The 27,226-nt window shown below is 43.2% G+C and overlaps 1 protein-coding gene across 2 annotated transcripts in view; it reads left to right on the top strand.

Moving 5' to 3' along the window:
- HTT (huntingtin) overlaps positions 1-27,226 on the top strand; it is a 165,784-nt gene that overhangs the window by 65,136 nt on the left and 73,422 nt on the right. For both annotated transcript variants that reach the window (XM_032136037.2, XM_058430291.1), the window contains exons 23-29: positions 131-251; positions 2,771-2,847; positions 4,409-4,560; positions 5,619-5,821; positions 11,918-12,044; positions 14,679-14,806; positions 17,885-17,995. In XM_032136037.2, the coding sequence (XP_031991928.1) occupies positions 131-251; positions 2,771-2,847; positions 4,409-4,560; positions 5,619-5,821; positions 11,918-12,044; positions 14,679-14,806; positions 17,885-17,995 (919 nt within the window). The remainder of the gene's footprint in view (positions 1-130; positions 252-2,770; positions 2,848-4,408; positions 4,561-5,618; positions 5,822-11,917; positions 12,045-14,678; positions 14,807-17,884; positions 17,996-27,226) is intronic.

Below are 27,226 nucleotides of genomic sequence, written 5' to 3'. Positions count from 1 at the left end.
CCCCTTTCACTTAAAAGTTGAGACTGCTTAACTTCTTTTAATCTTTAATCTTAAACTTTTAAATGCCATTTGATCTTTAAAAATATATGTTTTAATAGTATATTGTAAGTCTCTATATTTTTCTTATTAGAATATATAGAGGCTATAACCTACTACCAAGCATAACAGATGTCACTATGGAAAATAACCTTTCAAGAGTTATTGCAGCAGTTTCTCATGAACTAATCACATCAACCACGAGAGCACTCACAGTAAGTCTCTTTCTTGATTGGTCTTAATGAAATTATAATAATTTTTGGTAGCTTGTGTGGCCAGTTAGTTGTATGGTCATCTTATGGTGAGGTGCTTGTATTAGAGCTCTTACTTATCCATGAGGCTTGCTAAGAAACTGTGCTTCTGTGAAAAGAATCTTAGCTTACTCCAGGAATGTAAATAACTATTTTTTTTCTGATTATTAAAGTAATACACGCCCAAAATAAAAAAATTCAGCCAATTGAGGAAGACATAAAAATTAAAATAAGCCAGGCATGGTGGCTCATGCCTGTAATCCCAGCACTTTGGGAGGCCGAGGTTGGGGGCTCACTTGAGGTCAGGAGTTGGATACCAACCTGGCCAACGTGGTGAAACCCCATCTCTACTAAAAATACAAAAATTAGCTGGGCGTGGTGGCGGGTGCCTGTAATCCCAGCTACTCAGGAGGCTGAGGCAGGAGAATCGCTTGAACCTAGGAGGCAGAGGTTGCAGTGAGCTGAGATCAAGCCACTGCACTCCAGCCTGTGCAATAGAGGGAGACTCTCAAAAAAAAAAAAAAAAGAAAAGTAAACTACTGTCACCTGCATTGGTAATGTATCAGAAGTTTAAAATGTCTAGATTATAATTAACTCAGTGACTTGGTAATATATACTAAGGGAAAAATATTTATAATTTACATTTTTATTTTTTTGATTTATTATTATTTTTTGAGACAGTTTTGCTCTTGTTGCCCAGGCTGGAGTGCAATGGCACGATCTCAGCTCACCACAACCTCTGCCTCCCGGGTTCAAGCAATTCTCCTGCCTGAGCCTCCTGAGTAGCTGGGATTACAGGCATGCGCTACCATGCCCGGCTAATTTTGTATTTTTAGTAGAGACAGGGTTTCTCCATGTTGGTCAGGCTGGTCTCAAACTCCCAACCTCAGGTGATCCACCCGCCTTGGCCACCCAAGGGCGTGAGCCACCATGCCTGGCCTTACATTTTTATAATAATAATTTATGTTGCTGACATTAGAAAAGAACCATAATATCCAAGAATCCAAGAATAATTAAATTATGTACATATGCTAGTATATAGTGTGATGCTTTGGAGAATTTTTAACAATATGGAGATATATAATCTGGATTGTAATATTGAGTGAAAAAAGGCAGAATACAAACCTGGTAGGGGGTATAGTTGGATTTCGGTTAGGAAAAATAATATTGGTCGGGCGCGGTGGCTCACACCTGTAATCCCAGCACTTTGGGAAGCAGAGGCTGGAGGATCATGAGGTCAGGAGATCAAGACCATCCTGGCTAACACGGTGAAACCCCGTCTCTACTAAAAATACAAAAAATAAGCCGGGCGTGGTGCCAGGCGCCTGTAGTCCCAGCTACTCGGGAGGCTGAGGCAGGAGAATGGCGTGAACCTGGGAGGCAGGGCTTGCAGTGAGCAGAGATCGCGCCACTGCATTCCAGCCTGGGCAACAGAGCGAGACTCCATCTCAAAAAAAAAAAAAAAAAATAATAATAATAATAATATTTACATGTATACATTTCTCACATTGGCAGATAATCACCAAGATAAATTTTGGGATTGTGGATTATTTTTGTCTTCTTTATATTTTTCAGATATTCTCAAATTTTCTAAAATGAGCAAGTATAACTTTTGTTATCAGAAAAAATAATATACAAAAGTAATGTTAATTTGTTGGTGACCAGGTTAAACATTTTTATTTTTATTTTTTGAGACGGAATCTCACTCTGTTGCCCAGGCTGGAGTGCAGTGGTGTGATCTTGGCTCACTGCAGCCTCCGTTTCCCGGGTTCAAATGATTCTCTGGCCCCAGCCTCCTGGCTGGAATTACAGGCACACGGCACCACACCTGGCTAATTTTTGTGGTTTCACCAGGTTGGTCAGGCTGGTCTCGAACTCCTGACCTTGTGATCCACCCGCCTTGGCCTCCCAAAGTGCTGGGATTACAGGTGTGAGCCACTGCACCCACCCAGACCTTTTTATTTTATTTGACAAAAGAAATAGTTGCATATTATAGAAGACTAAATATTGTTTGGGCTGTCTGCAGTATGGTCTTCCCTTGATTTGTTCAAAATATCATAAACTTTGCTTATTTATTTTTATTGTGGCCAACATTTGTCAGGCACTGTTGTAGGCTTGGGATGTAAAAACAAGATTCCTGCCCTTACAGTTTCTGCAGGCTGGTCAGGGAGATGATGTGATCAGCTGGAGCTCAGCTCCTAAGGATTTGCAGGGGCAGTTGAGAGGCGGAAGGGTGGGAGAGCATTCCAGGGTGTGGGCAGCCCAGGAGCCTCTCTTCATTGGGATATGATTGCCATTCTGGTAACGCGTGTTTGAGTTGTCTAAAGTAGGAAGTTGTACCATGGTGGGACAGATATCCTGTGGTTATCATACACAGATCTCAGTTTTCTTCTCATTGTACTTTTTATAAAGGGTAAAAGGAGATATAATTCAATAAACCTTTGTGGTGTTTGGGTGTGATTTTATTGTTTCTTTCTTCTCAGTTTGGATGCTGTGAAGCTTTGTGTCTTCTTTCCACTGCCTTCCCAGTTTGCATTTGGAGTTTAGGTTGGCACTGTGGGTATGTATTTTCCTCAGTATATATTAATAGTTGTCGACAACAGTATGATATAGACATAGTTATTAGGATGCCCTTTTTCTTTCTTTTTAAATCTTTTATCAATTTGGCTTTTTGGAAAAATATCTTACGGAATACTTGTTTCTGCTATATTGTGTGAGACTAGTGACAGGAGCTGTGGGAAATGAATGCCAAATGTTCTTAGGCATTTTTGGGAATTTCAGAGTGTGATCTTCAATTCCTTTAAGGGAATTTTCATATGCTGGCAAAATACTTTTCTCATTAGCTTGATTCTTTCCAGAATTATTTGCTGTGAATTAGAAGTTAAGGAACCTTTTTTCACTTAAATATGACCTAGCATACGAAATGGTGATGATTTAGGGAGTTCTTACATTAACAGCTTTTATTTAAAAATGATTTTCCTCCAGTAGATGGCCCTACTAGTATCTGGGAAATAATTTCAAGTCTTCTCCAGCATTCAGGAATAGGCTTTCATTTTGTGTATCAATTACTGAGAAGATTTTGGTGACTCACATCACATTTGAGAAGTAAACCTGCAGATTTCATGTGTGTGTCAGCGAATGACCAGCTGACATTTGCTTGAAGTGGATTACATTATCTGCTCTAGAATGATTGCTTTCCCACCTTCCTCACATACAGACTGAGCAGCTGTGGTTTCTAGTCATAGGTCTGGCACTAGACTTGACTTCTGAGCAACTTTGGCATTGGAGTAAAATGTATTAATTTAAAGAAAGTTAAAAATTCGTTCAAGTAAACATACAGTTCTAATACTTTTTACAATTTAAAATATAGATAGATTTAAATGATAAAATAAAAAAGAAAATATGGGTAGACACCATAATCCTTGTTTCTGCATCTGTTCACAAGGGGTTGATATTTATGAGTTCTATTCTCCATACTCATTCTGTGTTCTCTTCGTCCTCAGTCAGCACCTCAGGTGGTTGGGGTTCAATTCTTGGTAGTTTGACTTATACTATCTTTTCTAGGGGATTGAGCCCTGGGTGGTCCTGCTTATTTGAGATTGCAATTTGTCTTTCAATAACTTTTACTACAAGATATGGGGTGTTAAAGGATACCATTGGGGAACCAACATAATAATATCAGGAAAACTAACCACGTCAGACCTGCCCTATTGTGTATCAAGTACACTATTTTTCCGTAATAATAAAGAGCTCACCTCAGCCAATTCTCTTTTATTTTGTGCCTGTTTACTCAATGGCATTAAGATGCCCAAATGTCTGGGTAGCTGTCTCATCTCCAGTTCAGCAGAACCATTGTCATATGCCCTAGTGAAAGCATTCCTTCATTGGACACTTAGGCCCCGATACTTTTATTCAGACCTACTACCTGATTTCATTTCTCAACTGATTTTTATGGAGCTTTGATTTATAGGAAAGATGTTAGTTGATTAACAATAAAACAGTTTCTGAGCCGGTATAAAATGTATTGTGACATGCCTTCCTCTTGGAATTGCAAGAGAAAGGAAGACTGTTGTTTGCTTGAAAATTGTCTATAATTTGACTTTGCAAATGTCTGCTTCCAGAGTGCCTCCACTGAGTGCCTCAGATGAGTCTAGGAAGAGCTGTACTGTTGGGATGGCCACAATGATTCTGACCCTGCTCTCGTCAGCTTGGTTCCCATTGGATCTCTCAGCCCATCAAGATGCTTTGATTTTGGCCGGAAACTTGCTTGCAGGTACTGGTACTGAATTGAAACAGGGATTCCGGGACTTGGATTTTGATTTCCTTAGGGGAAATGGGGGCGGTGAGCATATGAGGGGAAAATACTATAAGGTCATTGCCAGTGATGGCTTGTCCCTTTAGTCAAATTTCAGATGTTACCTATGTGCATAAACACATGCAGTTGGCAGCTGTTCTGTGCTGAGTATTTTAAAGTAGCCTCTTCCCAATATAGCCCCTCAGTTAACTACAAGTAGACTCATTTTGAATTTCATTTTAGTGGGCACCATATGCCAGTACTCTCTCGGGCACTGGGATGATAAAGTATAATGTATGGACTTCATTCTCAAGTTGGTTTTAGATGAGAGGGGGATACATGTAAACAAAAGTGCAGTGGTCACACAGAGTGGCCCTGATCACTCTCCTTGGGCAGATTTATGGGCTGGTAGGAAAGGGCACAACACGGAGAGGGTGTAGCACCTTGGTGATGATAATGGAGGATGTGGCCAGCAAGGAAGACGGAGTCCATTGAAATTGATTTTGGGAGAATTTGCCGATCTCCACGAAAGAATTGGGACCTGTGCTATTTGCTTCAGGGGGCTACAGGAGAGTTTCGTGAAAGGGACTAAAAGATGAGTATTTTAATAAGATCATTCAGCCAACTTGAATGTGGGCTGGAGGAGAAGGTAGGGGAGACTCAGGAGATTAATGTTGATGCTAAGGCAAGATAATGGCTTTGGGATTGTAGGGAAGACACTGATTGTAAGAGAATGAAGGAGGCAGAATTGCCTGGCCTGGTTCACCAATTGAACTTCGGTTGTGAAGACAAAGAAACCCGGGATGACTTCACATCCTGGGCAGGTGTGTGGTGGTGACAGTCATGGAAATTGGGAACACAGATTTGTGGGGGAAACGTCAGTTTCAGTTTGAGTTTGGCTTATCAGTTGAATATCAGGCACAGATGTCTGGCCAACTCTCAACATAGATAGGGTCTTAAATGACTTCTGTTCCCCAAGCAATTTGTCTTTCCCATGCTATTGGGGTAAAGAGGTAATATCTATGCCCATATCACAGCCAGTGCCCCCAAATCTCTGAGAAGTTCATGGGCCTCTGAAGAAGAAGCCAACCCAGCAGCCACCAAGCAAGAGGAGGTCTGGCCAGCCCTGGGGGACCGGGCCCTGGTGCCCATGGTGGAGCAGCTCTTCTCCCACCTGCTGAAGGTGATTAACATTTGTGCCCACGTCCTAGATGACGTGGCTCCTGGACCCGCAATAAAGGTAATGTCCCACTTCGGTGCTGGATTAATACAGCCTTAATGACTGTGGGTTTCCAGACTACCTTTGTTTAGTAATCTGTCCCTTCTTTATTCTCTTTTTGCTTTAAATGAACAAAATTGCTCAGATTGTGACACTAAATTTAACATCAAAATGTGACCATATGGATGGGTGCAGTGGCTCATGCCTGTTATTCCAGCACTTTGGGAGACTGAAGCGGGTGGATCACTTGAGGCCAAGAGTTCGAGACCAGCCTGGCCAACATCATGAAACCCCATCTCTACTAAAAATACAAAAAATTAGATGGGTTGGGCCGGGCGCGGTGGTTCAAGCCTGTAATCCCAGCACTTTGGGAGGCCGAGGCGGGTGGATCACGAGATCAGGAGATCGAGACCATCCTGGCTAACATGGTGAAACCCCGTCTCTACTAAAAATACAAAAAAATTAGCTGGGCGTGGTGGCAGGCGCCTGTAGTCCCAGCTACTCAGGAGGCTGAGGCAGTAGAATGGCGTGAACCCAGGAGGCGGAACTTGCAGTGAGCCGAGATCGCACGACTGCACTCCAGCCTGGGTGCCGAGATCGTGCCACTGCACTCCAGCCTGGGTGACAGAGCGAGACTCCGTCTCCTGCCACCACGCAAAAAAAAAATTAGATGGGCATGGTGGCGCGTGCCTGTAATCCCAGCTACTTGGGAGGCTGAGGCAAGAGAATTACTTGAACGTGGGAGGCGGAGTTTGCAGTGAGCCTTGATTGTGCCGCTGCACTCCGGCCTGGATGACAGAGTCAGACTCTTTCCAAAAGAAGAAAAAAATGTGACCATGTGTTTTATAGCTCTTTGAGTATCATCAATCACTGTTATCCCTAAGAGGGAAATACCTGGCTTTAGTTTTAGGTTTCCAGCATTAGCCAAGAAAGCTCAGAATTGATGTTCCTGGCTAAGTACCTCATTGCTGTCTCCTTAAATCTTGGTTAATGGCTACTGTCCTGACTAGCATAGTTATAGAGCATTTCCATGGTTGTAGAATGTTCTGCCAATCTCAGGGACAGTTTTGCTTTTCTGTCAAGCAATAAAATCAGCTTCAAAACAAATGTTAACTATTTGTACAATGGATTTAAGATAGACCAGTTCACATACTTTTTTTTTTTTTGAGACGGAGTTTCACTCTTGTTGCCTGGGCTGGAGTGCAATGGTGCGATCTCAGCTCACTGCAACTTCTGCCTCCTGGGTTCAAACGATTCTCCTGCCTCAGCCTCTCGAGTAGCTGGGATTACAGGGGCATGCACCACCACACCCAGCTAATTTTTTTGTATTTTTAGTAGAGACGGGGTTTCACCATGTTGGTCAGGTTGGTATCAAACTCCTGACCTCAAGTGATCTATCCGCCTCGGCCTCCCAAAGTATTGGGATTATGGGCGTGAGCCACCACACCCGGCCTAAGATAGACCAGTTAACTTACTGTTTATATCTGATTACTCTCTCTTTGCCTCGTCTTCTACCTTTAAAAATCTCCCCACTAACTTCCCATTCTCCTTTAGCTGCCATCAGTCTTCTCCCTTCTCTGCAAACATCTCTGGAGAGTCCCAGCCTCAGCTCACAGAGCTTCCCACTGCTCTGAGGTGGACCTTGTTTGCAAGGCTTCTTTGGCTGTCTTGGCCTGGACTCTGTCTACTACTTCAGCCATCCTTCCTTAACCCCTGCTGGTGGTTTCTGTTGCCACACTCCATAGCAGCGTTTCCCACCCAGATCATGTCTTTACATCTCTGGGCACTGCTCTGGTCCTCCCTGCCTTTCCCTCTTTGTACCCTGCAGGCCGCTGCCTCCATCTTGAGTGTCCTCTTCAGTTGGCTTTTAGAGGGCCTCCTGGGTGTTCCCTGACCCACTTGCCACTCCCCAGTCACTGGGTTCAGTCCTTCCTGCCCACCAGCACATGCTTTCTAGGCTCTATCCTAGGCCGTCTTCTCTCTTTGTAGTCTCTGGGCCAGTGTTGTTCTAGAGAGTGGCAGAATTTTCTATAACCATGGCAGTGCTCCATAGCTATGCCAGCCAAGACGGTAGCCACTAACCACATATAGCTGTTGAGCCCTTGAAATGCAGCTAGTGTGACTGAAGAACTGAACCCCTGATTCGGTTTAGTTTTCATTAAATTTAAATTTAAATAACCCTATGTGGGTAGTGGCTCCAGTATCGGGCAGGGCAGCCTGAGAGTCGGGGCTGTTCTCCTGTCTTCAGTGTCTAGATGAGGGATCTCTGAGGACCCATCTCTGGAGCTGCAGTTCAGTGTAGCCAACTGCCCCGTGACACTTATATATAGCTGATTTGTGGATATGTCAGACACGGTGTGATGAGCTCAGCTTTCTGTCCTCCTCCCCACATCTGCCCCTGCCCCATTTCCCCCACTTTGTATCTTATCAAGCTAGAAACAGGTCACCACAACTCTTCATTTCCACTCACCAAGTCTTTTGTTTCCCCTACTAAATATTTTGCGAGAAGAAAGTGTGTACATTTGTATTCACATACATGTACATGCACATACACATGCACATACGCAGGGGTCCCCAACCTCTGTTAAAAACTGGACTGCAGGCCGTGCACGGTGGCTCACGCCTGTAATTCCAGAACTTTGGGAGGCCGAGGCTGGTGCATCACAAGGTCAGGAGATCGAGACCATTTCGGCTCACACAGTGAAACCCCGTCTCTACTAAAAATACAAAAATTTAGCCGGGCGTGGTGCCAGGAACCTGTAGTCCCAGCTACTCGGGAGGCTGATGCAGGAGAATGGCGTGAACCCGGGAGGTGGAGCTTGCAGTGAGCCGAGATTGTGCCATTGCACTCCAGCCTGGATAACAGAGCGGGACTCCATCTCAAAAAAAAAAAAAAAAATTGGGCTGCACAGGAAGAGGTGAGCAAGCATTACCACCTGAGCTCTATCTCCTCTCATGCCAGTGGTGGCATTAGACTCTCATAGGAGCGTGTATGAGTTCGTTCTCACATTGCTATAAAGACATACCTGAGACATATAAAGAAAAGAGGTTTAATTGGCTCACGGTTCTGTGGGCTGTACAGGCTTCTGTTTCTGGGAAGGCCTCAGGAAACTTGCAGTCATGGCAGAAAGTGAAGGGGAAGTAGGCATATCTTCACATGGCCCACAGGAAAGAGAGAGAGAAAAGGAGGGAGAGAGAGGGGGAGAGAGAGAGAGAGAGAGAAAGAGAAAGATTGAGAGGGAGAGGCAGAGAGGAGGGAGAAAGGAGAGCGCCTGTAGGGGGAGTTGCTACACAAAGCCCTAGGGGAATGGTGCTCAACCATTAGAAACTACCCCCATGATCCAATCACCTCCCACCAGGCCCCACCTCCAACACTGGAGATTACAATTCAACATGAGATTTGGGTGGGGACACAGAACCAAACCATATCAGAACATGAATCCTATTGTGAACTGCACATTTGAGGGATCTAGGTTGCATACTCCTTATGAGAATCTAATGCCTGATGATGATTTGAGGTGGAACAGTTTCATCCCGAAACCATCCCCCGCCAACCCCAGTTTGTGGAAAAATTGGCTTCCACAGAACCGGTCCCTGGTGCCAAAAAGTTTGGGGACCTCTTCACATATGCATGCACCTGTACATGGACACATAATACATGTACATAAGCATACTTTATGTTCTCTGCCACTTCTGGTCCAGACTGATATACTATCTCATTTGGATTACTGCACTAGCCTTTTGTTTGGGAAACAGCATTTTTTTTAAAATTTATTTTTTTTGAGATAGGGTGTCACTCTGTTGCCCAGCTTGGAGTGCAGTGTCATGACCATAGCTCACTGCGGCCTCTATCTCCCAGGCTCAAGTGATCCTTCTGCCTCAGCCTCCTCAGTAGTTGGGACTACAGGCGTGGCCACCATGCCCAGCTAATTTTTTGATTTTTTTTTTTTTTTTTTTTTTTGAGACAGAGTCTCATCCTGTCGCCTGGGCTGGAGTGGACTGGCATGATCTCGGCTCACTGCAACTTCTGCCTCCCAGGTTCAAGTGATTCTCCTGCCTCAGCCTCCCAAGTAGTTGGGATTACAGACACCTGCCACCACACCCAGCTAACTTTTTGTATTTTTAGTAGATACATGTTGGCCAGGCTGGTCTCGAACTCCTGACCTCGTGATTCGCCCACCTTGGCCTCCCAAAGTGCTGGGATTACAGGCGTGAGCCACCACTCCCAGCCAGGAAACAGCGTTCTTGAGATAATTCATATAATTCACCCATTTAAAGTATATAATTCATTCTCTTTAGTATGCCCACAGAGTTTTACAGCCATCACCAGAATCAGTTTTAGAACCCACAAAGGAACTCTGTACCCTTTACCCAAAACCTCCCATGCCCCCAGCTGCAGGCAGCCACTAACCTGCCTTCTGTCTCTGTGACTCTATGTCTTCTGGACATTACTGTGGATGGACTCATACAGTCAGTGAGCTTGTGACTGGTGCCTTCTACCAACCAGGGTTTTCATTGTAGCAGCCTCTCTCTTTTTCTTTTTTTTTTTTAATTGAGACAGAGCCTCTGCCTCCTGGGTTCAAGCGATTCTCCTGCCTCAGCCTCCCGAGTGGCTGGGATTACAGGCCCATGCCACCACGCCTGGCTAATTTTTTTTTTTTTTTTAGTAGAGATGGGGTTTCAACATGTTAGTCAGGGTGGTCTCGATCTCCTGACCTCATGATCTGCCCACCTCGGCCTCCCAAAGTGCTGTGATTACAGGCGTGAGCCACCAGGCCCGGGTAACCTCTCGTGTACTGTCTGCAGTTCTTCCCTGATGCCTTCCAGTTCATGCACCCGATTGTAGCCACTCATCCTATTATGGTTTAAGGTGACTGTCTTAGTCAGCATGGGTTACCATAACAAAATACCATAGCCTGGGTGGCTTCAACAACAGAATTTACTTCTCACAGTTCTGGGGGTTGGGAAGTCCAAGATCCAGGACTTTTGCCTTGCCCTCATGTGGTGAGGGGGTGAGGGAGCTCTCTGGGGCCTGTTATATATGGACGCTAATCTCATTCATGAGGGGTCTGCCCTCAGGAACCAGTCACCTCCCAAAGGCCCCACCTCCTAATACCATCACCCTGGTAATTAAGTTTCAGTGTATAAATTTGGGGGACTATAGGCATTGAAACCATAACAAGCACTTTTCTAAGATCGGGGAGTGAGTAAGTAGCAGAGCTAGGACCTCAATTCCATATCTCGGTCATCTTCCTTTCACTCTGCTCCATGATGGCTACCTCCTAGAGCATTGGGAGTCTCGATGTTCTATATTCTCTCATGTGTTGTGTATTGGAGAGAGTTGAGGCTTTATGAATACATCTGGCTTTGTTGACTTCTAGCTTTGCTGGTAACCAGCTGTGACCTTGAATAAGTTACTTCATCTCTGAGCCTGTTTCCTCTTTTAGAAACAGGAGTTTAAAATGCTGCTTTGGGTTGGGCACGGTGGCTCATGCCTATAATTCCAGCACTTTGAGAGGCTGAGATGGGAGGATCACCGGAGCTTGGAGTTCGAGACCAGCCTGTGCATCATAGTGTGAGATCCTGTCTCCTCAAGAAATTAAAAAATTAGCTGGGTCACGTGGCATGTGCCGGTGGTCCCATCTACTCTTGAGGCTGAGGTGGGAGGATTGCTTGAGCCTAGGAGGTTGAGGCTACAATGAACTATGATTGCACCCCATCCTGGGTGACGAGTGAGACCCTGTCTCAAAAAAGAAAAAAAAATGCTGCTTTGTACCCCTTTCATGTCATGGTATCATGGCCAACATAGAATGCCCTGGTTGTTTGCTGTTGGGGGGGCATGGGCCTGGGGGCTCCCTGAGGGCTCCTTCCATCTTCAACTCGTTCTCTGTGCACCTGTTAGGAAGTTGTGGGCCAGTCACTACCATATATCATTGTGTGGGTAAAAGTAAATAAAATGTGTACAGTGTCTGAACTGTACATATCAGGGTCCAAGAACAAAATGAGTGACATGGGTTAGCTCTTTTTAATAAATGGTAAAACCAAATATTCTAATTTTCCGTTTTGTTATACTTCCATCAATTGTTTTTGTTTTTTGTTTTTGTTTTTCTATTTTAGGCAGCCTTGCCTTCTCTAACAAACCCGCCTTCTCTAAGTCCCATCCGACGAAAGGGGAAGGAGAAAGAACCAGGAGAACAAGCATCTGTACCGTTGAGTCCCAAGAAAGGCAGTGAGGCCAGTGCAGGTAGGAAACAGTGTGGGGAAGGGAGGGACATGAGTGCAGCATCTGTCATGTAGAAACGTAGGATTTAAGTAACTTGGTGTTTTACAGAAATATAATACACATCAGTAAAGTGAGAGAAAGTTTCTCCAGGTGCGGTTCAAGATATTAGAAACTAATGACTGATGTACACAGACCACCTTTTGGTCTGAAGCATCTCTAAGTGCCATCTGCTGACAAGCAGCCCCTGCAGCCTCCAGGCTTCCAGCCCTAGCATGGAGCCTCACTCTCCTGTGCTTCCCTGATTGCAGGCGATGGCTGGAGAGGCCTCCTGATTTTCAGTAAGGGAAGTGGTGTAGATGCTTAGGAATAGACGTAGTGAGTGAAAAAACTGATTCTGGTATGTCAAAAATTCTGATTGGAAATGGAATATTTACATTTGGAAGAGCTAAAGGAGAGAGAAAGTGGGGATAAAGTCATCTGAGTTGGAGGAGCTTAAACCATTCCCAAGTTTGGAAGACCTTTTTTCACCCGTGAAAAGGTCAGAACAGAAGGGGCTAGGATTTAGGTGTGACTGCAGTTTATCGAATTCCCATCCTTACTGCTCTCGGTGGGCAGTGGCAGGGGCAGGAGAGGAGCCTGGCAAAGCATGAAGTGACTGCTGCTGCCTCTGCTATCTGGGCCACCTGGCCGCCTGTCTGTACAGTCTCCCTCCAAACCCATTCTCACGCTGTCTCTTGGCACCCAGGGGCCAGTGATGGTTCTCACATTTGTTTTGTGTATATAGCATTTATATCAAGGCTATTTATTTATTTTATTTATTTATTTATTTTTTTGAGACAGAGTCTCGCTCTGTCGCCCTGGCTGGAGTGCAGTGGCGCCATCTCGGCTCAGTGCAAGCTCTGCCTCCTGGGTTCAAGCAATTCTTCTGCCTCAGCCTCCTGAGTAGCTGGGACTACAGGTGCGCACCACCACACCTGGCTAATTTTTTGTATTTTTTTTTTTTTAGTAGAGATGGGGTTTCACCATGTTGGCCAGGATGGTCTTGATCTCCTGACCTCGTGATCCGCCTGCCTCAGCCTCTCAAAGTGCTGGGATTACAGGCATGAGCCACTGTACCCGGCCTATTTATTTATTTTTAATTGACAAAATTGTATATATCTATAATATACAACATGTTTGAAATATGTATACATTGGCCAGGCGTGGTGGCTCACGCCTGTAATCCCAGCACTTTGGGAGGCCGAGGTGGGCGGATCATGAGGTCAGGAGTTCAAGACCAAACCGGCCAGCATGGTGAAATACCCTCTGTACTAAAAATACCAAAAAAAAAAAAAAAGAAAAAAAAAAAAGCTGGGCATGGTGGCATGCGCCAGTAGTCCCAGCTACTTGGAGGCTGAGGCAGGAGAATTGCTTGAATCCGGCAGGTGGAGGTTGCAGTGAGCTGAGTTCATGCCACTGCACTCCAGCCTGGGTGACAGAGCGAGACTGTCTCAAAAAAAAAGAAGAAGAAATACATATGCATTGTGGAATGGCTATTTAACCTGTGCATCACCTCACGTATTGTTTTGTGGTGAGAACACTTAAAATCTACTCTTTCAGTGATTTTCTTGCACATGGTACATTGCTATTAACTGCAGTCACCATGCTATACAGTAGATCTCTTGAACTCATTCCTCCTGTCTATAAATGAAATTTTGTATCCTTGACCAACACATTCAAGGTTTTTTTTGAGACGGAGTCTTCTTCACCCAGGCTGGAGTACAGTGGCACGATCTCATCTCACTGCAACCTCCGCCTCCCAGGTTCAGGCGATTCTCCTGCCTCAGCCTCCTGAGTAGCTGGGATTACAGGCACATGCTACTGCACCCGACTAATTTTTGTATTTTTAGTAGAGGTGGAGTTTCACCATGTTGGCCAGGCTGGTCTCGAACTCCTGACCTCAAGTGATCCACCTGCCTTGGCCTCCCAAAGTGCTGGGGTTACAGGTGTGAGCCACTGCACCCTGCCTAAAGCGTTTTAAAAGATGCTCTTTTCTAAGAATTGACTGTAGTACAGGAGGAAGATTGACCTGCTGAAAAGCCTCAGCCTTTACAAGTGTAAAATTATCAGTATTTGACTATCATCTTTCTGATGAATTAAATAAACTAAAGACTCCAAGTCAAAAGTCTTCAAACCGAAGTAGAATTGTTGTATATAGTGCTTGGCACTTTAATATTTAGTATCGGTTTAATGATAGTGTTTGTGCCTTTACCATCTTTAAAACATTTTTACATCATCCCTGTTTGATTACTTGGTGTGCTCGTGAAGTCATTGGCCACTAAGGAATCTTAGGCTAAGAGAGATTCTGGAATTGGCCAGTGGTCCTTGAATCAGCTGCTCCTATGATTCTCTAACTGATTTCTCACAAAGCAAACAAGCAACCACAACAAAACAACTGTGCACACCGTTCTTCTTATTTTGTTATTTAAAAAGTACTTAGGCTCTACTTATGTTTGTTAATTTCTCATTACTTCTAGTTCATCAAAAGGTCAGAGGAAATATTTGAATATTTTCATACTAGAATACTTTAAAAAATCATGATTTCCAGTAATCTCTTTAAAACTTGGCAAGTTATTTTGATCTGAAAGTTTATCTTTTGTGTGCATATTTTTAAAGCTTCTAGACAATCTGATACCTCGGGTCCTGTTACAACAAGTAAATCCTCATCACTGGGGAGTTTCTATCATCTTCCTTCATACCTCAAACTGCATGATGTCCTGAAAGCTACACACGCTAACTACAAGGTATGGGCCTCTGCATCTTTTGAAAATATGTATGCACACATACTTAATGTCTAATGGATAATTGATGTTTTTCTTATGATTTGTAGGATGTATAAGCCCTTTGAGATGTGAGTTACAATTAGTTTTTTCGAGTTTGTTGTCTTTCAGCTTTGTTTATGATAGCTTCTATCATACAGGTGTTTTGGATTTTCATATTGTTTGTACTCACAGCTAAGATTGATTACAGTGACAGAGCTAGGATGTGCAGCCAGGTTATAGGGGGACGTGGCCCTGGTGGAGTCTGGAGGGATCCTTGTACAGGCTTCCTTCCCTCCCGTGAGGCTCACACAGAAATACAGCAACATGCTGGTGCTGCAGGTACCCTCTGCCTAACATGAGCCACAATTCCAGACCCACAGAAGAAAAGCAGGCATTCTGCATAAACCATGTGTTTCAAATAGTCTGGGCATGGTGAGCCACTTGATATCAGCTAGGGAAAGTTTATGTCAGCGTAAGGAACTGTTCACCAGATACCCCCAAGAGCCAGCCTTTCTGTCTAGGGATGTTTTAGTTTTTTAGTTCATTTTTTATTAACTTTAAAATTTTCTATTCATCTGCAATTTGTTAAGATATGAAGTATGCGTCTAATTTAATTTTTGTTTTTGGTTGTCCCCAATACTGTTTACAGAAGAATTTTTCTGTACTAATTGGCTTGAGTTACTTACATTCTCATAATTCTCTAGTTTCAGTAGTTTCATTTATTATTTTGTTATATCAATCTATCTGTCTGCTCATCTATTAGAAGCATCCTTTTTTTTTTTTTTGTTAGACAGAGTCTTGCTCTGTCCCCAGGTTGGAGTGCAGTGGTGCAACCATGCCTCCCTGCAGTCTCAGCCTCCAGGGCTCAAGTGATCCTCCCACCTCAGCTCCTGAGTACCTGGGACTACGGGCATGTGCCACCATACCCAGCTAATTTTTACATTTTTTGTACAGACAGGATCTCCCTAAGTTGCCTGGGCTGGCCTCAAGCTCCTGGCTTAAGTAATCCTCCCTCTTTGGCCTCCCAAAGTGCTGGGATTACAGGCGTGAGCAGCTGCACCCGGCTAGAAGTATACTTCTTAATTATTGTAGCTTCATGGTATTTATGAGGGGATCAGTTACCCTGTTGTTCTTTAGAATTTTCTGGATATTCTTCTTTATTGATTTTGGGATGTGAACAATAGAATCAACTTCTACTTGTAGATTAATGTAGGGAGAACTTATACCTCAGATGTTAAGTCACCCTGTCCAGAATGTGGGATGCTTTCCTATTTGTTCAAAACTTTTTAAAGCACATGAAATTTAAAGGACTTAAAAAAAACTTTAAAGATTATTTCACGTAGCTCTTGCACATTTCTTGATAAATGAATCCTCAGGTATTCCTCTGTTTTTGTTACTAATAGTTACTTCTCATGGGTTTTTTTTTTTCCCTGAAAATCATTTATCAAACGTATGTGGCTTCTTTTCTGAAGAATGTTTGATAATTTTGGAAGGTATAAAAGTCTTCATATTTTACAAGATTTGGAGTCTCTCTAAGCTGCATGGTTCTCATGTCAGCTCCCAAAGCAGAATACGGCATGTTGAAAAATGCCATAGAGAAGATACTTCTTTTCCACCTGTTTTCAACTCATATCATCTTGAATTTCAGGGCACCTTTCTATGCTCCTAGCGCTTGCTGTCTGTTTATTATTTTCCTTCCTGAATACCCTGAACTCCAGCATGTTCTGCTATAATTCTGGCCTCCCTGGCATCTTGGACTCCTGTTTCCTTTGCTCTGTCATCCCCGCGGTCAGCTTCTGCTGTGCAGCTTCTCAGCTGAAGTGTGTTTGGAGTGCCTAGCGTGTCTTGCTGCATCTTTGAGTATTGCCTCTGGTTTCCTTGGTTCCTTCTGCGGAGTTGCTCAGCATCTCCACTCCCCATTTCTTGTGTGGCCCTTCCTGCTCTCCTCTGATTCCTTTTGTCTTCCCTGGTTTCTTGTTTTGGTTTCGAGTCTCCACAGAACTTTTGCAGCTCTTCTGAAAACCTGGAGGCTTTTTCATCTTAATTCTCATCTCATGACCTCTTTTCCCTTCTTTGAGAGCTAGACCTTCCTATGGTGAGCTTCTCTTTCCCAAATTCCATGCCTTCTTTTCCCTCCCACTTACCTGTTGTCCAGGAGAGGTCAGATTGCTGTGTCCGTTGGAGGAGAACCCTTTCTTCCCTGGGCTCTTCATCTCACATGACATCACCACATCACCTCGTCCCTTGGACCCTTAGTGGTGTCACTGCTGGATTTTTCTTTCCTTTGACTGGCCTTAGGGCACACCCAGGTTGACTAGCGTAGTCATGGTATTTAGATCCACTCACATTTTCAGTTTCTGTGTCTGTCTGTTGCCTGATTCTATCTTTGCCCAGAGAAAGCTTCTCTTTCACAAGGGTTCTTAGATTTATGTTCACTGAGCGCCTTCTTTTCTGAGGCAGTGTTTTACCAATATTTATTTTCGTAGTCAGTCTCACCTTACCTTTCTTGTTATACATGATGTCTTTGGTGCTGACCCATTCTCTGAGTCTGTAAAATAGAATTGCTGTATAATTTAATTACATGAAATCCTTTAGAATCTTAACACATCTTACACCTGATTTAATATTTTATTGTATCCAAATTGAACCAACCCTATGTGAATTTGACAGTGATTTCTCCCAGGGATCCTAATGTATAAGGAATAGGACTTCGTATTTTCTATTTTTTGATATACCACATACCAGATACTGATTATGATGGACATTTAACCCTTTTTTTCTCATTATGAAAGAAAGTTAGGAATTATTTCTTCCAGTAGCGCCAGTGTAACCTGAAAGCCTTTGAAAGAGTAGTTTTTGTATAGCTATCTGAAAGGAATTTCTTTCCAAGATATTTTCCCAGTGCTGACAACAAACACGCAGACACACCCTGCAAGGTGAGTGTACGGCGCCGCACAGTGGAGGCATCTGCCGCAGCCGTCCATGTTTGTGTCTTTGGTTGTACATTATGAGATCGTGACAGGGCCAGTAACCGTGTGTTCTCTCCTTCACCTTCCCAAGGTCACCTTGGATCTTCAGAACAGCACGGAAAAGTTTGGAGGGTTTCTCCGCTCAGCCTTGGATGTTCTTTCTCAGATACTAGAGCTGGCCACACTGCAGGACATTGGGAAGGTTTGTGTCTTGTTTTTTCTCCTTGGGTTGTGGCTGGCACACTTGATGTGCGTCCTCTGGGCTGAGTTCATCTAGGATGGAGCCCGGTTCTCCAGGGTGCCTCCGGGCGACTCCTCCCTGCCCCACGTGCTTGCCTCACAGGACCTGAGTCTGACTTTGCCTTAGCCGTGAAGTTTAGGTGGAAGGTTCTATTTGTATTCTATTTTTGTCTGTTATCATGTATTAGCTTAGACCCAGTTTAGTTTAGAAAATTAATGGGTTTCAAAATGTGTTTATGGAGTCCTTTATTTCTTAATTTGACCTTTTCAAGTAGAAAGGGGCAAAACAGACGGGTGAGGGGGCGGGGCGGGAGGTGTGACTTGCTCTTTTGTGCCTGAGGAAGTAACAGAGCTGGGGTTGACAGTCATATTCTCTGACAGAGATAGTCTCTGACTTATCTCACAGAAAGTCAGTGGCAGAGCCTGAGTTAGAAGTCTCATAGATTTTCTTTTTCTTTGGTAGCTAATTTCAGTTTTATTTTTATTTATTTATTTATTATACTTTAAGTTCTGGGTTACATGTGCAGAATGTGCAGTTTTGTTACATAGGTATACACGTGCCATGATGGTTTGCTGCACCCATCAACCCGTCACCTACATTAGGTATTTCTCCTAATGTTATCCCTCCTCTAGTCCCCTCACTCCCCACAGGCCCCGGTGTGTGATGTTCCCCTCCCTGTGTCCATGTGTTCTCATTGTTCAGTTCCCACTTATGAGTGAGAACATGCAGTGTTTGGTTTTATGATCTTGTGATAGTTTGCTGAGAGTGATGGTTTCCAGCTTCATCCATGTCCCTGCAAAGGACATGAACTCATCATCCTTTTTTATGGTTGTATAGTGTTCCATGGTGTATATGTGCCACATTTTCTTAATCCAGTCTATCATTGATGGACATTCAAGTTGGTTCCAAGTCTTTGCTATTGTGACTAGTGCCACAATAAACATACGTGTGCATGTGTCTTTATCGTAGAATGATTTATAATCCTTTGGGTATATGCCCAGTAATGGGATCGCTGGGTCAAATAGTATTTCTAGTTCTAGACCTTTGAGGAATCGCCACACTGTCTTCCACAATGGTTGAACTAATTTACACTCCCACCAACAGTGTAAAAGTGTTCCTATTTTTCCACAACCTCTCCAGCATCTGTTGTTTAGTGACTTTTTAACGATCGCCATTCTAACTGGTGTGAGATGGTATCTCATTGTGATTTTGATTTGCATTTCTCTAATGACCAGTGGTGGTGAGCATTTTTTCATATGTCTGTTGGCTGCATAAATGTCTTCTTTTGCGAAGTGGCTGTTCATATCCGTTGTCCATTTTTTGTTGGGGTTGTTTGCTTTTTTTTCGTAAATTTGTTTAAGTTCTTTGTAGATTCTGGATATTAGCCCTTTGTCAGATGGATAAATTGCAAAAATTTTATCCCATTATGTAAGTTGCCTATTCACTCTGATGATAGTTTCTTTTGCTGTGCAGAAGCTCTTTAGTTTAATAGATCCCATTTGTCAATTTTGGCTTTTGTTGCCATTGCTTTTGGTGTTTTAGACATGAAGTCTTTTCCTATGCCTATGTCCTGAATATTATTGCCCAGGTTTTCTTCTAGGATTTTTATGGTCCTAGGTCTTATGTTTAATTCTTTGATCCATCTTGAGTTGATTTTTGTATAAGGTATAAGGAAGGGGTCCAGTTTCAGTTTTCTGCATGTGGCTAGCCAGTTTTCCCAACACCACTTATTAAATAGGGAATCTTTTCCCCATTGCTTATGTGTGTCAGGTTTGTCAAAGATCAGATGATTGTAGATGTGTGGTGTTATTTCTGAGGCCTCTGTTCTGTTCCATTGGTCTATATGTCTGTTTTGGTACCAGTACCATGCTGTTTTGGTTACTGTAGCCTTGTAGTATAGTTTGAAGTCAGGTAGTGTGATGCCTCCAGCTTTGTTCTTCTAGCCCAGGATTGTCTTGGCGATGCAGGCTCTTTTTTGGTTCCATATGAAGTTTAAAATAGTTTTTTCCAATTCTGTGAAGAAAGTCAGTGGTAGCTTGATGGGGATAGCATTGAATATATAAATTACTTTGGGCAGTAAGGCCATTTTCACGATATTGATTCTTCCTATCCATGAACATGGAATGTTTTTCCATTTGTTTGTGTCCTCTCTTATTTCCTTGAGCAGTGGTTTGTAGTTCTCCTTGAAGAGGTCCTTCACATGCCTTGTAAGTTGTATTCCTAGGTATTTCATTCCCTTAGTAGCATTTGTGAATGGGAGTTCACTCATGACTTGGCTCTCTGTTTGTCTGTTATTGGTGTATAGGAATGCTTGTGATTTTTGCACATTGATTTTGTATCCTGAGACTTTGCTGAAGTTGCTTATCAGCTTAAGGAGATTTTGAGCTGAAACAATAGGGTTTTCTAAATATACAATCATGTCATCTGCAAACAGAGACAATTTGACTTCCTCTCTTCCTATTTGAATACTCTTTATTGCTTTCTCTTGCCTGATTGCCCTGGCCAGAACTTCCAATACTATGTTGAATAGGAGTGGTGAGAGAGGGCATCCGGTTTTTGAAGGGAATGCTTCCAGTTTTTGCCCATTCAGTATGATATTAGCTGTGGGTTTGTCATAAATAGCTCTTACTATGTTAAGATATGTTCCATCGATACCTAGTTTATTGAGAGTTTTTACATGAAAGGCTGTTGAATTTTGTCGAAGGCCTTTTCTGCATCTATTGAGATAATCATATGGTTTTTGTTGTTGGTTCTGTTTATGTGATAGATTACGTTTATTGATTTGCGTATGTTGAACCAGCCTTGCATTCCAGGGATGAAGCTGACTTGATTGTGGTGGGTAAGCTTTTTGATGTGCTGCTGGATTCAGTTTGCCAGTATTTTATTGAGGATTTTCACATCGATGTTCATCAGGGATATTGACCTAAAATTCTCTTTTTTGGTTGCGTCTCTGCCAGGCTTTGGTATCAGGATGATGCTGGCCTCATAAAATGAGTTAGGGAGGATTCTCTCTTTTTCTATTGATTGGAATAGTTTCAGAAGGAATGGTACCAGCTCCTCTTTGTACCTCTGGTAGAATTTGGCTGTGAATCCGTCCTGGACTTTTTTTGGTTAGTAGGCCATTAACTATTGCCTCAATTTTAGAACCTGTTATTGGTGCATTCAGAGATTCAGCTTTTTCCTGTTTTAGTCTTGGGAGGGTGTATGTGTCCAGGAATTTATCCATTTCTTCTAGATTTTCTAGTTTATTTGGGTAGAGATGTTTATAGTATTCTCTGATGGTAGTTTGTGTTTCTGTGGGATCGGTGGTGATATCCCCTTTATCATTTTTTATTGAGTTTATTTGATTCTTCTCTCTTTTCTTTATTAGTCTTGCTAGCGGTCTGCCTATTTTATTGATCTTTTCAAAAAATCAGCTCCTGGATTCATTGATTTTTTTTGTAGGGTTTTTTTGTATCTATCTCCTTTAGTTCTGCTCTGATCTTAGTTATTTTTTGTCTTCTGCTAGCTTTTGAATTTGTTTGCTCTTGCTTCTCTAGTTCTTTTAATTGTGATGTTAGGGTGTCGATTTTAGATCTTTCCTCCTTTCTCTTGTGGGCATTTGGTGCTATAAATTTCCCTCTACACACTGCTTTAAATGTGTCCCAGAGATTCTGGTACGTTGTGTCTTTGTTCTCATTGGTTTCAAAGAAAATTTTTATTTCTGCCTTCATTTCGTTATTTACCCAGTAATCATTCAAGAGCAGGTTGTTCAGTTTCCATGTAGTTGTGTGGTTTTGAGCGAGATTCTCAATCCTGAGTTCTAATTTGATTGCACTGTGGTCGGAGAGACAGTTTGTTGTGACTTCTGTTCTTTTACATTTGCTGAGGAGTGTTTTACTTCCAACTATGTGGGCAATTTTAGAATAAGTGCGATGTGGTGCTGAGAAGAATGTATATTCTGTTGATTTGGGGTGCAGAGTTCTGTAGATGTCTATTAGGTCCGCTTGGTCCAGAGCTGAGTTCAAGTCCTGGATATTCTTGTTAATTTTCTGGCTCATTGATCTGCCTAATATTGACAGTGGGGTGTTAAAGTCTCCCACTATTACCATGTGGGAGTCTCTTTGTAGGTCTCTAAGAGCTTGCTTCATGAATCTGGGTGCTCCTGTATTGGGTGCATGTATATTTAGGATAGTTAGCTCTTCTTGTTGAATTGATCCCTTTACCATTATGTAATGGCCTTTGTCTCCTTTGATCTTTGTTGATTTAGTCTGTTTTATCAGAGACTAGGATTGCAATCCCTGCCTTTTTTTTGCTTTCCATTTGCTTGGTAGATCTTCCTCCATCCCTTTATTTTGAGCCTATGAGTGTCTTTGCATGTGAGATGGGTCTTGACTCTTTATCCAATTTGCCAGTCTGTGTCTTTTAATTGGAGCATTTAACCCATTTACATTTAAGGTTAATATTGTTATGTGTGAATTTGATCCTGTCATTATGATGCTAGCTGGTTATTTTGCCCGTTAACTGATGCGGTTTCTTCATAGTGTCAGTAGTCTTTACAATTTGGCATGTTTTTGCAGTGGCTGGTACTGGTTGTTCCTTTCCATGTTTAGTGCTTCCTTCAGGAGCTCTTGTAAGGCAGGCCTGGTGGTGACAAAATCTCTCAGCATTTGCGTGTCTGTAAAGGATTTTATTTCTTGTTCACTTATGAAGCTTAGTTTGGCTGGATATGAAATTCTGGGTTGAAAATACTTTTTTTAAAGAATGTCGAATATTGGCTCCCACTCTTTTCTGGCTTGCAGGATTTCTGCAGAGAGATCCGCTGTTAGTCTGATGGGCTTCCCTTTGTGGGTAACCCAACCTTTCTCTCTGGCTGCCCTTTTCCTTCATTTCAATCTTGGTGTATCTGACGATTATGTGTCTTGGGGTTACTCTTCTAGAGGAGTATCTTTGTGGTGTTCTCTGTATTTCCTGAATTTGAATGTTGGTCTGCCTTGCTAGGTTGGGGAAGTTCTCCTGGATAATATCCTGAAGAGTGTTTTCTAACTTGGTTCCATTCTCCCCATCACTTTCAGGTACACCAAACATAGATTTGGTCTTTTCACATAGTCCCATATTTCTTGGAGGCTTGGTTCATTTCTTCTCACTGTTTTTTCTCTAATCTTGTCTTCTCACTTTATTTCATTAATTTGATCTTCAATCACTGATATCCTTTCTTCCGCTTGATCGAATCAGCTGTTGAAGCTTGTGTATGCTTCATGAAATTCTCATTCTGTGGTTTTCGGCTCCATCAGGTCATTTAAGCTCTTCTCTACACTGGTTATTCTAGCCATTAGTCTAACACTTTTTCAAGGTTTTTAGCTTCCTTATGATGGGTTAGAACATGCTCCTTTAGCTCGGAGAAGTTTGTTATTACCGACCTTCTGAAGCCTACTTCTGTCAATTCATCAAACTCATTCTCCATCCAGTTTTGTTCCCTTGCTGGTGAGGAGTTGTGTTCCTTTGGAGGAGAAGAGGTGTTCTGGTTTTTGGAATTTTCAGCCTTTCTGCTCTGGTTTCTCCCCATCATTGTGGTTTTATCTACCTTTGGTCTTTGATGTTGGTGACCTACGGATGGGGTTTTGGTGTGGATGTCCTTTTTGTTGCTGTTGATGCTATTCCTTTCCGTTTGTTAGTTTTCCTTCTAACAGACAGGCCCCTCAGCTGCAGGTCTGTTGGAGTTTGCTGGAGGTCCACTCCAGGCCCTGTTTGCCTGGGCATCACCAGTGGAGGCTGCAGAACAGCAAAGATTGCTGCCTGTTCCTTCCTCTGGAAGTTTCGTCCCAGAGCACGAAGGTATCTGCCTGTATGAGGTGTTTGTTGGCCCCTACTGGGAGATGTCTCCCAGTCAGGCTACATGGGGGTCAGGGACCCACTTGAGGAGGCAGTCTGTCCGTTATCGGAGCTTGAATGCCATACTGGGAGAACCACTGCTCTCTTCAGAGCTGTCAGGCAGGTATGTTTAAGTCTGAAGAAGCTGTCTGCTGCCTTTTGTTCAGATGTGCCCTTCCCCCAGAGGTGGAATCTAGAGAGGCAGTAGGCCTCGCTGAGCTGCGGTAGGCTCTGCCCAGTTCGACTTCGCTGCTGCTTTGTTTACACTGTGAGCATAGAACTGCCTACTCTAGCCTCAGCAGTGGTGGACGCCCCTCCCCCGGCCAAGCTCCCACATCCCAGGTCGATTTCAGACTGCTGCGCTAGCAGTGAGCAAGGCCTCATGGGCGTGGGACCCGCTGAGCCAGGCACAAGAGAGGATCTCCTGGTCTGCCGGTTGTGAAGACTGTGGGAAAAGCGCAGTATTTGGGTAGGAGTGTACTGCTCCTTCAGGTACAGTCACTCAGGGCTTCCCTTGGCTAGGAAAGGGAAATCCCCTGACCCCTTGTGCTTCCTGGGTGAGGCAACGCCCTGCCCTGCTTCGGCTTGCCCTCCGTGGGCTGCACCCACTGTCCAACCAGTCCCAGTGAGATGAACTAGGTACCTCAGTTGGAAATGCAGAAATCACCTGTCTTCTGCGTCGGTCTCACTGGGAGCTGTAGACTGGAGCTGTTCCTATTCGGCCATTTTGGAAGCATACCTTCTTTTTTTTTTTTTTTTTTTTTTGAGGTGGAGTCTTGCTCTGTCGCCCGGGCTGGAGTGCATTGGCGGAATCTCGGCCCACTGCAACCTTTGCCTTCTGGGTTCAAGCGATTCTCCTACCTCAGCCTCTGGAGTAGCTGGGATTACAGGCACCTGCCACCACGCCCGGCTAATTTTTTGTATTTTTAGTGGAGATGGGGTTTCACCACGTTGGCCAGGCTAGTCTTGAACTCCTGACCTTGTGATCCACCCACCTCAGCCTCCTAGAGTGCTGGGATCACAGGCGTCAGCCACCGTGCCCAGCCATATTTTCAGATCTCCCTCTCTTTGCCCTAAACCACTGTGCTTAATAAGTAGTCTTTAGTGGCCAGCAGTCTCCATGTATAACACATTTTAGCAAAATGGAAAATACTACATGTTTTAAATTTGAATGTGAGATATACCAAAATAAACATCATCTAGATGGGATTCTTTAAATAATAAGATTTTCTTTTTCGTTGTGGGTTTTTTTTACCTTATTATTATGACTGTCATACATAGAAATGGCTATTTTTCAATTACAGTCAGTGAATGTATCAAATGCTGCCTTATCCAAATAATAAAAGTAAATTACTAACAAGTCACAATTTAATGAAGATTGACATTAGTTGATCTTTATATTCCTGAAATCAGCCAGATGGTTGTGTGTGTATGTATATATTTTTAAAGGTACATATAGATAATAAGCTCATCTCTGAAAATTTTTACGTTTGGCATAAGAATAACTGGATAATTAAGCATCTTATTCTCTGGCCTGTGTCTTTATAGTTAAAGGTAGATTTACTCATCTCTCCTTTTTTGTTTTTCTAAGTTCATCTTTTTTGCTGTTTCATGACAGAGGCCCATTTTAGCTTTCTCGTATATCCTTTTGTTTGTACTTTGGAAGCCTCACCTGCTTAATTGTTGAGTTTTTATCCATGGTCTTTTAGAGGAGGATATGTAGGGTAGAAGCTTTCACAGGTTCTTGTTTGCACCTGGCCCCTGTTTTGAGGAATCTCCCTCACTGACTCACAGCATGGCAAGGTTTCAGATCTCTTTCTGCCACACAGCAGTTCTGAGGCAGCTGGAAAGATATCCAGATGCTTAGATTGTCAGGCCAGGCTTGAGATATACAAACTATTAAGCCTTATCTGTGACCTTGCTTAGGTAAAGGCATCAGAGCCCCTGCACCAACATGCGTAGGCCTCTGGATGCGTGCGGGACTGGGTGTTGGGGTCTGAGCGCAAGTGTAGCTGGAGAGGTGAGCTTGATGTGGTGACGGGTATGAGCAGGTTTTCTTCAGACTTCTGTGAGTTTACCTAGTTCCAGGATTTAAAGGCACAGGGACCTTAGAATTAAAACAGAATCATTTTCTTTTTCTAAATAGCAACACTAGGAATAAAAAATAATAATTCCACATTCTTGACAGTTAATATTTTGTTTTTCTTGTCTTCTAATCCTTATTTATTCCATACTCATTTTTATACATAATTGAAATGTATTATGTGTTGGAGTTTTCTTTTGCCAGCTACTCGGGGCTGAAGTGGGAGGATTGCTTGAGCCTGGGAGGTTGAGGCTGCAGAGTGCCATGATCATGCCACTGCACTCCAGCATGGGTGACAGACTTTATACTGTCTGTTTTGGGTGATTTGGTAATGATATGCCCTGATGTAGTTTTTTTATATCTTGTGTTTCTTGTGCCTGAGTTTATTGAGCTTGGGTCTGTGGCTTCATAGTATTTTTAAAGTTTGGAAAATTTTAGGCCATTCTTTTTTTTTTTTTTTTTTTGAGACAGTGTCTCACTCTGTCACCCAGGTTGGAGTGCAGTGCTGCGCTATCTTGGCTCACTGCAAGCTTCGCCTCCCAGGTTCAAGCCATTCTCCTGCCTCAGCCTCCCAAGTAGCTGGGACTACAGGCGCCCGCCACCACGCCTGGCTAATTTTTTGTATTTTTAGTAGAGACGAGGTTTCACCATGTTAGCCAGGATGGTCTCAATCTCCTGACCTCATGATCCACTTGCCTGGGCCTCCCCAAGTGCTGGGATTACAGGCGTGAGCCACTGCACCCGACTAGGCCATTATTTCTTCAAAGATTTTTTTTCTGCCCTTTCCCCCTCCTTTTTTCCCTCTCTTAAAGGGGCTGTGATTTCCTGAATGATTGCTTAGTGTTGTCCCATAGATTACTGATGCTCTTTTCAGTGTTTGATTGTTTTATGTGTTCTCTGTTTCGTATAGTTTCTATTACTGTGTTTTCAAGTTCTCTAATCTTTTCTTCTACAGTGTCTAATCTGTTGTTAATCCTGTCCAGCGTATTTTTTTTGTTTTTGAAACAGTCTCACTCTGTTGCCGAGGCTGGAGTTTAGTGGTGTGATGTCTGCTCACTGCAACCTCCACCTCCCAGGCTCAAGCGATTCTTCTGCCTCAGCCTCCCAAGTAGCTGGGACTACAGGCACGTGCCACCACACCCAGCTAATTTTTGTATTTTTATTAGAGATGGGGTTTCACCATGTTGGCCAAACTGGCCTTGAACTCCTGACCTCAGGTGATTCATCTGCCTCAGTCTCCCAAAGTGTTGGGATTATAG

Source organism: Hylobates moloch, unplaced genomic scaffold (genome assembly GCF_009828535.3).
Source record: "Hylobates moloch isolate HMO894 unplaced genomic scaffold, HMol_V3 SCAFFOLD_17, whole genome shotgun sequence".
Taxonomy (NCBI): domain Eukaryota; kingdom Metazoa; phylum Chordata; class Mammalia; order Primates; family Hylobatidae; genus Hylobates; species Hylobates moloch.
This window is presented reverse-complemented; position numbering and strand designations above follow the sequence as displayed.